This window comes from Monodelphis domestica, chromosome 2, assembly GCF_027887165.1.
Source record: "Monodelphis domestica isolate mMonDom1 chromosome 2, mMonDom1.pri, whole genome shotgun sequence".
NCBI lineage: Eukaryota > Metazoa > Chordata > Mammalia > Didelphimorphia > Didelphidae > Monodelphis > Monodelphis domestica.
Window position 1 is genome coordinate 68,739,952 of NC_077228.1, and position 13,187 is coordinate 68,753,138.

At 41.5% G+C, this 13,187-nt stretch overlaps 2 protein-coding genes and 1 long non-coding RNA gene across 7 annotated transcripts in view; 2 read left to right on the forward strand and 1 right to left on the reverse strand.

Moving 5' to 3' along the window:
* The window catches only part of ANKRD45 (ankyrin repeat domain 45), a 111,149-nt gene extending 99,666 nt beyond the window's left edge, over positions 1–11,483 (reverse strand). Inside the window, exon 1 of one of the 5 annotated variants that reach the window (XM_007480800.3) lies at positions 11,368–11,483. Coding sequence is in view for 3 of the 5 variants with exons in the window: in XM_001373133.4 (XP_001373170.3) it covers positions 895–966 (72 nt within the window). In the remaining 2 variants the exon portion in view is untranslated. Of the gene's footprint in view, positions 1–894; positions 1,029–10,276; positions 10,540–10,560; positions 11,299–11,333 lie in introns of those variants that run through there. The other 4 variants (XM_007480798.3, XM_056815563.1, XM_056815562.1 and 1 more) reach the window with 4 other exon arrangements.
* On the forward strand, positions 946–2,992 carry LOC103097949 (uncharacterized). Its single transcript, XR_001627705.2, has 3 exons — positions 946–1,061; positions 2,377–2,449; positions 2,808–2,992. It is a non-coding gene; the product is annotated as an uncharacterized LOC103097949 (long non-coding RNA).
* Positions 11,484–11,595: 112 nt separating the features above from the next.
* The window catches only part of KLHL20 (kelch like family member 20), an 81,988-nt gene continuing 80,396 nt past the window's right edge, over positions 11,596–13,187 (forward strand). The window contains exon 1 of the mRNA XM_007480796.3: positions 11,596–11,743. The gene's annotated coding sequence lies outside the window, so the exon portion shown is untranslated. The remainder of the gene's footprint in view (positions 11,744–13,187) is intronic.

The window sequence follows — 13,187 nt, forward strand, 5'->3', positions numbered from 1 at the left end:
CAATGTCCACCTTCCCATCATTTGTCAATGTGGGAGAGGTTTTGCTGCCCTTCTAGAGTGGGAACATGGGGAAGAGGGTTTGCTGTACATTGAAGGACCACCATAGGTAATTATTTCTAAGACCACCATCTTGGCTCCATCCCTATTTCCTTCCCCAGATCATTTTACAGATGAGGAGCTAAGTGACTTGCCCATGGTGTCATGCAGCTGGTAAGTGTCTGAGGCCAGATTTGAACTCAAGAAAATGAGTCTTCCTGACTCCATTCCTGGCACTCTATCCTAGCCTGGAACTCTGTCCTGTCACCTAGCTGCCCTCAGGCCAAGTGGTAATGGACTTTAAAAGAGGAATGGAGGATTTTGTATTTGATCCCAGAGACAATATGGAGGCAGGGGTGTGTATTGAGTCAATCTTCATTTGGAGAATTACTTTGACAGCTGTGAGGATGGATTAGCCTGAAGAGAGAGGAGGCAAACAGACCATTTAAAGACTTTCTCAGTGGTCTAGGTCTGGGGAGATGAGAACCCAGCTGAGGTGTGAGTACAGAGAATGGGTGTGATACAAAAGATGTAATATAGAAGGAGGGGGGGAGCAAGGTTTGGCAGTGGATGAGAAATGTGGAGTGAAGAAGAATGAAGAGTAAGATAACACCAAGGTTCAAACCCGGAAGTCTAGAAAAATGTTGGTACCTTAGACAGAGAGAGGGGAGTCCAAGAGAGGAGAGGATTTGGAGAGAAAGATAATGAGCTCTGGTTTGAACATGCGGAGTTTGAGACGTCTCTACGGATTCAGTTCACAAAGAGGACACTCCATTAAGCATTCTGCAATAGCAACAGAATCTCTTTTGATCACTCAGTTACACAATAATCATCAACAACTCGGGCTAAAAGACATACCGATTGTTGGGGACACTTGGAGCTAGCTCGTATTCTGTTTTTAGCCAAGCTGCTAGCACTCTGCTTCTCCATAGTTCCAGCTCAACTTTCCTCAGCCCCAAGTTATCCTTGCCTGCTGTTGTTTTCTCTTACAGATCACAGGACTGTGGGCTTCCTCCGTTACCGTGGTAACTGCTGCCCCCTCACTGGGCAACTTCAGAGAGAGAGCACAACACTTAGGAAAGGGGGTGGAGGAGGAGCAGCATCACACAGTCCATCTCCTTGCAACCCGAGCAAGGCATAATGATGTATGCTTGGAGCCAGATTCCCTCCCTCTCTGTCGGCAGACCGCATGTGCTTTTGCTGTGTTTCCTACCCCACCCTCGGGATTTTAATGTCAAAAATAATGCACACATCGGATCTCAGCCTTCCCCAGTCTTAGCTTTTGCTCTAAAAGAGGAACAGTTTCTTTCTAATGATGATTTGTGAAACCTTCAAGACACTAGAAGAGAATGATTGATTTTTTTAACCCTTACCTTTTGTCTTAAAAGCCATACTATAGATTCTAAGGCAGAAAAGCAGTAAGGGCTGAGCCACTGAGCTTAAGTGGTACAGTGGGGTCACACAGCTAAGTGTCTGAGCCAAAATTTGAACCCAGGTCCTCCTCCCCACCCCAGGCATGACACTCTATCCACTGTGCGACCTGGCTGCCCCAGCTTATTTTTTCTTTCATGGAAATTTTGCCTTGGTTTCTCCTGTCATCGCAGAGAACACATTTATTAAACCCAGTTTTGTTGTCAGGGACTGCGTTGGGCACTCAGTGAAAACACCATGCCTGACTTTTAGAGTTTTAAAGTCCCAAGCTGACAACATAAAAAACAATACCGAGAAGTCAATGAAATAAATAGCAAGTGCCAAACTTACCAAAAAAGTAAATGTTTCTAATATAATTGGAGATTGGGGTTGCTGTGGGTGAATGGAAGAAAATGATTGCTTCACTACCATTCCATCAAGTTAAGGTTTTTAGGGGAGGGAAAAAACAAACTTTAGGATTCTGAATTTAGAAATGAAAGGGATCCCAGAAGTCATCTATTTTAATCCATTGTGGGATTTACAGCTATATCATCAAATCTGGGCAGCTAGATGGCTTAGTAGACAGAGTATTGAGCCTAGAGTCAGCAAAACTCCTGTCATGAGTTCAAATCTCTTATCAGACACTTACAGTGTGATCCTGGGCAAGTCACTTACCTCTGTTTCCTTATCTGAAAAATGAACTAGAGAAGGAAATGGCTAAATCATTCTAGTAGCTTTGCCAAGAAAACCCCAAATATGGTCACAGATTGAACAACATCAAATTTTCTATTTTAGGAAAATGAAGCTCAAAGAAAAGGAAACAACTTATTCCAAAATTGAGTATACATAATAATACCAAGACGAGAACCTAGGTCTTCTGATTTTGAACCCATTGCTCTTCTTCTATACTGTATTCCTTCATTTTCATAGGGAAGAGAGAGAAGGAGAGTTTGGCAGAGCCAAGGGGGAACTATTCCATGTGTAGAGAATAGCAAGAATAAAGGTATAGAATCAGAAAGAGAACCAGTATATCTAAAAGGTTTAATAATAATTTGTCATATTAACCCATTGATTATCTATTTTCTTGGTTTTTTTTTTCCAAAACCAACTCTTAGTTTTATATATTAATTCAATGATTTTCTTACATTTAATTTTGTTAATCTAACCTTTAATTTTTAGGATTTCCAATGTGGTATTTAATTGGGGGCTTTTTATTTGTTCTTTTTCTAGTTTTAAAAATTATATACTCAGTTTATTGATCTATTCTTTATTTTACTGATAAAATTTAGATATATAAATTTTCTTCTAATTACTCAAAAAAGTAATAATTTATCAATATCCAAGTTTTTTTTTTCTTACAGAAAAAAAAAACACTGGAGATTGCAGCAATAATGGAAAACCAAGGAATAGTGCCTATTGGTAACTCCCAATTTGTTCTGCCTAGATTGAACTTCTTGACAGCAAGAATTATCTTTCTTTGTAGTCCCAGCACTTTGCACAGTGCCTGGCAACACAATAGATATTTAATAAATGCTTTTTGACTAACTGAAAACATTCCCTTTGAAATGTGCTTCTAAAGAAAAAGGTTCTGAACTTCCAAAAATTTTTTTTACTGACAGAAAAAACCATAACAAAGTTCATTTGGAAAAACAAAGGATCAAGGACATCCAGGGAAACAATTTAAAAAAATACAAAGGAAGGGGGCCTTGCAATCCCAGATCTCAGACTATATTATAAAGCAGCGGTCATCAAAACAATTTGGTACTGGCTAAGAGACAGAAAGGAGGATCAGTGGAATAGACTTGGGGTAAGTGACCTCAGCAGGACAGTATACGACAAACCCAGAGAACCCAGCTTTTGGGATAAAAATACACTATTTCATAAAAACTGCTGGGAAAATTGGAGGACAGTGTGGAAAAGATTAGGTTTAGATCAACACCTCATACCTTACACCAAGATAAATTCAAAATGGGTGAATGACTTGAACAAAAAGAAGGAAGCTATAAGAAAATTAGGCAAACACAGAATAGTATACATGTCAGACCTTTGGGAAGGGAAAGATTTTAAAACCAAGCAAGACTTAGAAAGAGTCACAAAATGCAAAATAAATAATTTGGAATACATCTAATTAAAAAGATTTTGTACAAACAAAACCAATGTAACTAAAATCAGAAGGAAAGCAACAAATTGGGAAGCAATCTTCATAAAAACCTCTGACAAAGGTCTAATCACTCAAATTTACAAAGAGCTAAATCAATTGTACAAAAAATCAAGCCATTCTCCAATTGATAAATGGGCAAGGGACATGAACAGGCAGTTCTCAGCCAAAGAAATCAAAACTATTAAAAAGCACATGAAAAAGTGCTTTATATCTCTTATAATCAGAGAGATGCAAATCAAAACAACTCTGAGGTATCACCTCACACCTAGAAGATTGGCTAACATGACAGTTATGGAAAGTAATGAATGCTGGAGGGGATGTGGCAAAGTAGGGACATTAATTCACTGCTGGTGGGGTTGTGAATTGATCCAACCATTCTGGAGGGCAATTTGGAACTATGCCCAAAGGGTGCTAAAAGACTGACTGCCATTTGATCCAGCCATAGCACTGCTGGGCTTGTACCCCAAAGAGATAATAAGGAAAAAGACTTGTACAAGAATATTCATAGCTGCACTCTTTGTGGTGGCCAAAAATTGGAAAATGAGGGGATGCCCTTCAATTGAGGAATGGCTGAACAAATTGTGGTATATGTTGGTGATGGAATACTATTGTGCTAAAAGGAATAATAAAGTGGAGGAATTCCATGGAGTCTGGAACAACCTCCAGGAAGTGATGCAGAGCGAAAGGAGCAGAACCAGGAAATCATTATACACAAAGACTGATACACTGTGGTACAATCGAAGGTAATGGACTTCTCCATTAGGGACAATGCAGTGTCCCTGAACAATCTGCAGGGATCTAAAAAACACTATCCACAAGCAGAGGATAAACTGTGAGAGTAAAAACACTGAAGAAAAGCAACTGCTTGACTACAGGGGTGGAGGGGAAATGACTGAGGAGAGACTCTAAATAAACACTCTAATGCAAATACCAACAACACGGAAATGGGTTCAAGTCAAGAACACATGTTATACCCAGTGGAATCATGCATCGGGAGGGGGGAGGGGAGGAAAAAATTTGTTTCCAATGAATAATGTTTGGAAATGACCAAATAAAATGTTTAAAAAAAGAAAAGAAAAGAAAAAGGTTCACAACAACGAATCGTCACAGAAGAGCAGTGTAAAATAGTAAAGCTGTCAAACACATATGTACATTGTAATTGTGTAATTACTGAAGCAATTGAGTGGCTCAGCTAGTAGAGAGCCAGGATGGAAGGTTCTGAATTCAAATTTAACCTCAGACACTTTCCAACTGTGTGAAACTAGGTAAATCACTTAACCCCAATTGCCTAGTCTTTACAGTTCTTCTGCCTTAGAACTGATTCTTGGTATGTATTCTAAAATGGAAGATAAGAGTTGTTGTTGTTTTTAATGTACTTATAACAATTTAGCAAAATAAATAAAAATACAATAATATTTAGATGATATTTAAATCTTTAAATTAAGTCAATATGTGTGTGACCCACAAAGATCCTTAGATATGGCTTAGGGGTTCCATTTCTTTTTTTAATTTGATACCAGTGTGTAATGATGAGTAGTCATCAGTTCATTAAGTATGATGAGGGCAGAGAGCAGGCAGTGAGAGGTAGTAATAGAAAAACATCCTCATACTCGCAAGGTTTAAAAATTAAGGTTGGACTAAATATATGAGTGTGGTTACTGAAATTAATATATCTCAAGTCAAAATGACTTTTATAGCAGTTTGTTTATAAAATAGAGAGAAAGAGTGAAATTAGAGAAAAGAGAAAGCGGGCAGAGTAAGAAATGTAGCTTAAGGAGCTAGACTATTTGCTCCAGCACTGGCTTTACTCCCACAGGGCTCCAGAAGCCCCAGCCAGAGGGCCTAAAGGTAAATTAAGCAAGGCAGTAGGGGCTAGGGGAAAAAAAGGGGGAGAAAAACAGACCTCCAGGAGCAAGACAAGGCTAAAACTTTGTTAATTTCAGTTTAATAGTCAATCCTTCTAATAACTAATGGGGTAGCTGGGCTCACTAACTTTCTCCAGTACTCCAGAGGTTTGGTTTTTTTTTTTTTTTATGGTGTTGGGCCAGGCAGGGCTGCTTCCCACCCTGAGAGGGGATAGAAGCATTCCCCCAGGTGAGGCCTCAGGGCCCTGCCACTAAGATAAAAACAGCTATATTCTATTTATTTCAAGGGGGATAAAGGAAAAAAAATTACTTTTATCTCGCAGCTGTGGATTGTAGACCCAGCTACCAAAAAAAAAAAAAAGATGACTAAAGATAGTAACAAAGTGAAGGAAAAGTCAAGAAAATTGAGGGGTACTGTCACATCCTTCATGGTCCACCAGAATGTAAGTGTTAAAAATTAAGGTTGGACTAAATATATGAGAAATGTGGTTGCCAAAATTATTACTCGAATTACAGAATGACTTTATGGCAATTTATTTATAAAATGGAGGGGGAAAGAGTAAGGTAGTGTGATATGGAAATCACTTTAAAAGACTGATATATATTAATTTAAGGTCGCCAAGGAATTCAGCTATGTAATTCCTAAATGAAACTTCAAGTCAGCAGTCAACCTTTTATGGAGTTTTTATGGAGAGAGAGAGAGAGAGAGAGAGACAGAGAGACAGAGAGACAGAGAGAGAGAGAGAGAGAGAGAGAGAGAGAGAGAGACAGAGAGACAGAGAGACAGAGAGACAGAGAGACAGAGAGACAGAGAGAGACAGAGAGAGAGAGACAGAGAGACAGAGAGACAGAGAGAGACAGAGAGAGAGGGAGAGACAGAGAGAGAGAGACAGAGAGAGAGAGACAGAGAGAAAGGGGAGAGAAGGGAATAGGGCTTAAATACCCCTCTGCTTAGGCTGGGCCAAAGGCCCAAGCCCTTAGATAGCTGAGACAAAGAAAAAGAGATCAGTCCCTATCACTCACGTGACCAAAATGGAGAAACAGTCTCAGGGGCCTCCACCTCCAGCCTCCTTCAGAGCAAGCCCTCCTCTCAGATCTCTCCAGGACCTCTCTCCTCTCAGACTCCTTCAGAGCAAAACCTCTCAGAGCAAAACCTCCTCCTCCTGTCCTCAGACCCCGCTATCTTTAAGGCAACCATCTAAGTCGCCTCCCCTCTGTTCTCACATCTACCAATCACTGTCAATGTCTCCCCTGTGCCAATGGTGGCTCTAGCTTAACCCAGGACCGCCCAGAGGTCTGTTTCCTTTGCACATGTCTGTTGAAGGTCATATTCTCAAATAATTAAATCTTGATCTCTGCTGCAGCCCTTCCTAAATCCTGTTACTCTGAGTAGGGTGGAGATTGTAAGTTCCAAGACCTGGTTCTGTCATTCCAAGTATCTCTATTGTATCAATTCTAAAATCAATCATGACTCAAAGAACTTCCTGTTCTATGCTTAAGCATAGGTCAAAGCCCTTTCCATTGTTTAGCAAAAGGTTTCTATCCTAAAGTAGTCTTAAGTAGGGAGGAGAAGGATCCTCCCATGCCAAGGAGTTTCACATTCCAATAGAGTTCTTACTATCAGTAGAAAATTTTTTCAAGTATGAATTTTCCCAATGGGGAAATTTCCAACATTCATAAGTCTAAGAAATTTTAAGGTTTACAGTAGAGAGATGAGCAAGATAGTGGAGAAGGTATCTATCCTATCAAACTAGATAATTAATCCGGTCTGGTTCTAACCAGGCAGGTCTTGTTAACTCTCCACCAAAGAACCATAAGTCCGAGGTTCCAGTGGTAAATAAAGCAAGGGTGGGAGGCTCTCCAGAAGCTAGTCCCTTCATACTCTAAAACCTTGTACTTCTCACTAGTTAGCACTGGTTAACCATCAACTGTAAAACCTGTAGTTCCAGCATTAGTAAATATGAATTGCAGATTGATCAATTACCCATTCTGTATACTGGATCTAAAATATTCTATATTAGGCATAAGCCTTGTGCCTAATCCGTTTTATGAATTACTTAATTGTTCTATATTTACTTTAGATTAGAACTGTAAGATATAATTAATTACCAATAATGGTTCATCTCTCCACTCCTACCCCCAAATTCTCAGTCCAGAAGGGCAGTGAGACCTCTCCCATATTGAAGATTTCTCTGAAATGGGAGATGACTACCCTACCTCAGACCCTAATAAATATGCCAACCCTGATCTACAGGGGAGCTGCTATTCCATACTCAGAGTTGCTACTCTGAACCTGGAGAGCTGTTCTAAAGAACTTGTCCTCTAGGCTTGTCCTTTAGCCTTAAGGTTATCTGATTGATCCCCAGACTATTCCACCATCTATTAGGCTACTATACCACCATAAACCACATTTTTTTAACAGAATTTGAGTCTCCCATTATTGGAGCAAGACCCTACTACAGACTTGGGTGTGTTTCTCCCAGCTTTCTACAAAGTATATGTTGGAAAATGATTTTGAATTCTCTTTCTGACCATTCTAGCTATGTGGCCAAATGCAAGTCACTTGACCTGGGAGCTCCAGTATCCTCATCTGTAAAAGAGGGGCTATCCCACTTGCAAGATTGATCTCAGGAAATTTTTGTTTAAGGGTTAAATGCATGCCAGCTATTGTTATAGTTTGTAAATTTACTTTAAAATGCAGTGATTGCTAGAAATCATCATTGCTGTACTAAGAACAAGTCAGTGAAAAGTGTCTAAGAACAAACTGAAGCACAAAATTAGTGATTGGAGAATAAACTTGCACCCAGATAAATTATCTGCCAGTGTCCTAAAGAACTTGTAAATACCAAAGTAACCTTGTTCTATTCTTGATTGTGTATGCTTCTTTCAAAGACCCTCATTTATTCTTGTTTCTAGAAAACAATTTGGAATTATACAAGAAAACTTGCACAATTGTTCATATCCTTTGGCCAGCAATCTCACCATCACCCTAAGGAAGTTACTGGTCCCCTAATGCCCAAGGTACTCTAGAGAGGGCATCACAGGCCTGAAATACTTTGAGGTCTTGGGCATTATGTCCACAAAGAACTTAGATTGGGTCAATTTCCTGGCAGACCAGACACCAGGCCTCACATTTCCAGAATTTGGTCCCAGTTTAGGGCACTTCTGACCATGCATCATATATGCACTTCCATTTTGAGATGTCAAAGGAACTGGTGCCAAACATGGGCTTATTCAGGCCTCTGATTATTCAGTTACCAGGTATTTACTAACTCAAGAAAATACCTCTCTTTCCCAGGAATGTGATAGAACACACTGATAACCACTCTTCATTGACAACCCTTGAAAGTAGAAGCTCCAGGCACATGACTAGCATGCTCTTATCTCATCTAATTAAATATTTGTGACTCAGTTGTTCACCACCTAGGAAAAAACATTCCTTTACTCTGCTACCACTTCTCATTCACCCTAGCCCTACCACTTCTAAAGCCCTATCCTGCTCTGCTTTCTGAAAACCCATCTATCCTCTCCTCATCCTGTGGGCAACAAGCTTCCTTTTGTCTTAGATTTCTTCTCACCAAATTCCTTCTTTTTCTGCACTCATGATATCTGGTTACCTCTAAAGGATACCTCATCCCTACTGACTCTCTCTAGTGTAACAAGTAAAATATGAAATGGCTGAGGAAACAATGTCTAATCTTCTAAGTATATTGAAGTATTAAGCAATACATGTCAATTGCTCAATAAATCAGAACCAAGTCCCTTCCAAAGTTTAAGGCTAGACTCCAATTAGAGAGGGAGACAGACTCTTATACAGCAAAAACAAATCCAGACAGATCACTTTACTAAAAGGAAGCAATACAATATTTAGTAATCTGATTTTTAATTGGATGAAAGATTAGAGACTTTGCCCCACCCCCCTTGGCTGAGGCCTCTGAACTCCTACCTGGTATCTCTCTTTTTCCTCTTTCTTCCTTAATAGCTTCACTCTATTGTAAATAAACCACCATAAATTCCATTCTAACTTGAGTATTTCATTGGGATTTAGAATATAAAATCCATGGTGACCAACTAAAAATATATTCAGTCCAACCAAAAGTTTTACCCCTAACATTACCCCATGCATCTCTAATTGATCCTATAACTAATATCCTGGTATTATCAGAGTTACCCCACTATATTGACTCTAAAGAGGAGACTTAAAGATAAGCCAGAGGTGCTTGTCATGGCTAGAAATCCTGCACAAGAATAAATACTGTCTTGGCCCTGAAAGAAACCCCTAAATCTTACAAATTACTCCAACGTGGTTCCCTGTTATCAGTACTAAGTCCTGAATCCTAAAAAACAATTCAAGTTGTGTGATTGAGCGAAATGGGCACAGACAGAAGAGAAGATTCTATAGAAGGTTGGAAAGGAAGGACAGTTAGCCCAAGCTGACTTCTGGTCATTTCTTCTTGGAGTGATCTGGTCACTACTCCACTTTACTTCTTTCTGGCCAACCTCTCTGAAAGGACAGCTGAAGATATGCTTGGCTGTTATCCTCTTTGTCCTGGATGAATTAAAAGAGTCTAGCCCAATGAAGATCTCAAATGAATAGAAAGGACTTTGAACTGAAGCCTTCTATCAGAGATAAGGGATTTATAGCTTAGGGAAACCCCTTTCCCTTTCTCTAGTTAATGTCCCTATCCCCTCTTTCCCAAAAGAGAATAAATTAGATCTTTTACTATAAGAAGCTAGCTTTAACATTGTAGTAGGAGGGAGAATTTAAATATTCAAAAGAAAGATTGGGGAGGGGCTGACTCACCATCTTGTAGAAGAGGACTTCATTAAACTGCCCAGCAGGGAGAACAAAAAGGAAGGTGTGTCTTGGAATCAAGTTCCCTTTTCCTCAACCTGCTTCCTAGGGTAACATCTATTCAGTTCCCATCTCTCAGTATTCCCCTCGACTACAGCTGTGTACATAGCATTCCAAATGGACACTGAGTATCTCCTGTTGTTGAAATCATTGCACTCCTAGATTATTCATGCCTGTCTAATTTTCCACAAATGAAAAAGTATATAACTTGAAATTCTGAAATATCAGTTTACCTGGGTTCTGGCACAATTGATTTGAATTCTCTCTCTCTGCTGTGGAAACTGTTTTCTCTTTGATAAATTTCCAGGATTGACAAATTGTAGGACTATAGACCTGGAAGAGACCTTGAGGGACAAAGAGTCTACTGCCTATCTTCTACACCTCCACCAATTTTATAGAGGTTAGAAACTAAGGCACAGTGACTTTGACTTCCCAGTGTCACTTGCTTAATTTGTAAGTATCTGAGGCAGAATTGACCACTTCAAGGGCTGGCCCTCTATCTGCCATTCCATGATTCTTCAAAAGAAGTTTGTTTCACCAATGTATATTAGCAATTGCTTTACAACTTTGATACTCAGAGAGGCGTGAAGAAGTTAAATGACTTCTGTGCCATTGCACAGTCTGCAGGTATAGAACCTAGGTCTTCCAGACTCCTAGAAAGGTCTAGGCACTAAGTAGCACCTATACAGTCTTCAATAACTGCTTTTTGAATTGAATTCCACTCAATTCAAATGAATGCCATTCAATTCATATGAATTCCATTCCATTCAAATGAACTCAATTCACCAACTGAATTCTATTCCATTTAATAAGAAGGAGTTGAATTCAATTCAATCAATCAACTAAATTAAATTGAATTGAACTTGGGTCTCTGGAGCTCTTTCTAGGGCACTGGACAGGTTTAGCTAGGGCCAAAACCCTGGGATACTGAACTGGTAGAGAGCCTTCCCCAAGATGAGCCAGTCACAAACAAATAACTTCCTTGTAAACCTGTCTTCCAAAATACCTGCATGAGGAGAAGAAGGAAGATAGCTTTGCACCTAGTTGTTTACACCCTGTCTCCCCAACACGGGCTGTTCTTGGCCTCTCTTGGTCTGCTCAAGGCTTAGCACAGGGCCTGGATGCCTCCTATGGCTGCCAGGGTTGGCTCTCCAAACGAGCTCCCACTGCAGTAAGCCCAGCGCGCTCCTTCAGGGCCGGACCCAGAAGTGTCTTTCGATTCCCCGCCCCCCACCGCCGTCTGGAATCTTTTTCCGGGGCACGGTTTTCCTCTCGACACTGTCTTGGCGACGGACCACTTCCGGCAGCTGGACAGAGACGAGCAGGAAGTGGCTCAAAGGGGCTTGGATCCTGCTGTTCAGGGAGACGAGGAGGCGGCGGCGGCGGCGGCGGCGGCGGAGGCGGGTGTGTGGCTGGGTAAGTAAGGGTCCCGGCAGGAGGGAGCTGAGAGCTAGGGAGGAAGCTCGGCTGCGGGCTGCGCCCAAAGATTGGGTCTGGTGCTGGGCTGTTCGGCGGGTGTGGACATCCTCGCCCTCCTCCTGTCACCGCGTCTCAGTCGTCCCTTCCCCTCCCCCCTTCTTTCTCCTTCCCAGCTTCTCATCCCTTCCCTCTTCTTTACACTGCTTCAGACGGTCGGCAGAGTCTCCTCCGCCCGAGCCCGGGTGAGGGCCAAGGCCAGGGCTGCGACGGTGCTCTGCTGACAGGCCCGGGTGGAGAAGCGCGGGGGGCGGGGGCTGCGCTGGCGGGCTCCTGGAGGGAGAGCGCGATTCTGCCTTCCCTTCAGTTCTGGGTTCTTAACCTGCAGCTGCCATCGCCCGGATGACCTTGGACAAGTCATTTCTCTAATCAGGGACTTTCTTGGGGGGGGGGGGGATAAACGAAAGGGTAGGAACCCCGGAAATCTCCCAGCACAAAATCTAGGACCCCAAAGTTGTCTCAGGCGCTGGGGGGCGGGGGGGTGAGAGGGGCCCATGGGAGATAGTTTAGACCCCCGGATCACAGGACCCGGCTTCAAATTCTGCTTCTCCCACCCATGTGACCTTGGGCGAGTCACCTAATCCTCTCTGGACCTACGATTCGTAACTTGCTAAGTAAGTGATGAGCTTAAACCAGGTCTCCTTTACGGGCCCTCCCAGAGAGCTCAGGTCCGTTTAGGAACGTTTAGTTCCTACTAGAGCCCACTGCCAAAGAGCTTAGAAATCGTGGAAGCAGAGCACTCTCACTCTCTGTCCAACCCACCTCCCCAGGCTTAATCTTCATGAACCCCATCTCACTCCCTAAGGTCCTTTTAAACTAGCCTTGTTATTCCTCACCTAGGATGTTGTGTTTCCTCCCTTCTTGATTAGGATGAAATGCTCTGCCCCATCCCATGCCACCCTTAGCTCATCTGCTGGCTCCCAGCAAGACCTATCCCAACCCCCTCAAATGCTCTCGACCTCAAGATGCTAGTGCCCTCTTCCCAGAATAATTTGATAATTACATTGGATATATTACTGTTCCAGAGTACAAATATGTCACAAAAATACACGTAGGTGTATATAAATAAAGAGGGAACTAGGTGGCTTAATGGATGGAGTGTCAGGTCTCGAGTCAAGAAGCTCTGAGTTCAAATCCATCCTCAAACACAAACTGTGACTCTGGGCAAGTCACTTAACTTCTGTTTGCCTCATTTTCCCCATCTGCAAAATGGAGATAATAATGGCACCTCCCTCACAGGGAGATCAAAGTAGTAAGATCAAATGAGATAATCATTATAAAGGACTTAGCACAGCACCTGACACCTAGCAAGTACTATATAAAATTTAGCTATTATTAAATACATACTATGTACATATTTCACACAAAATAGACAACCTAGTAT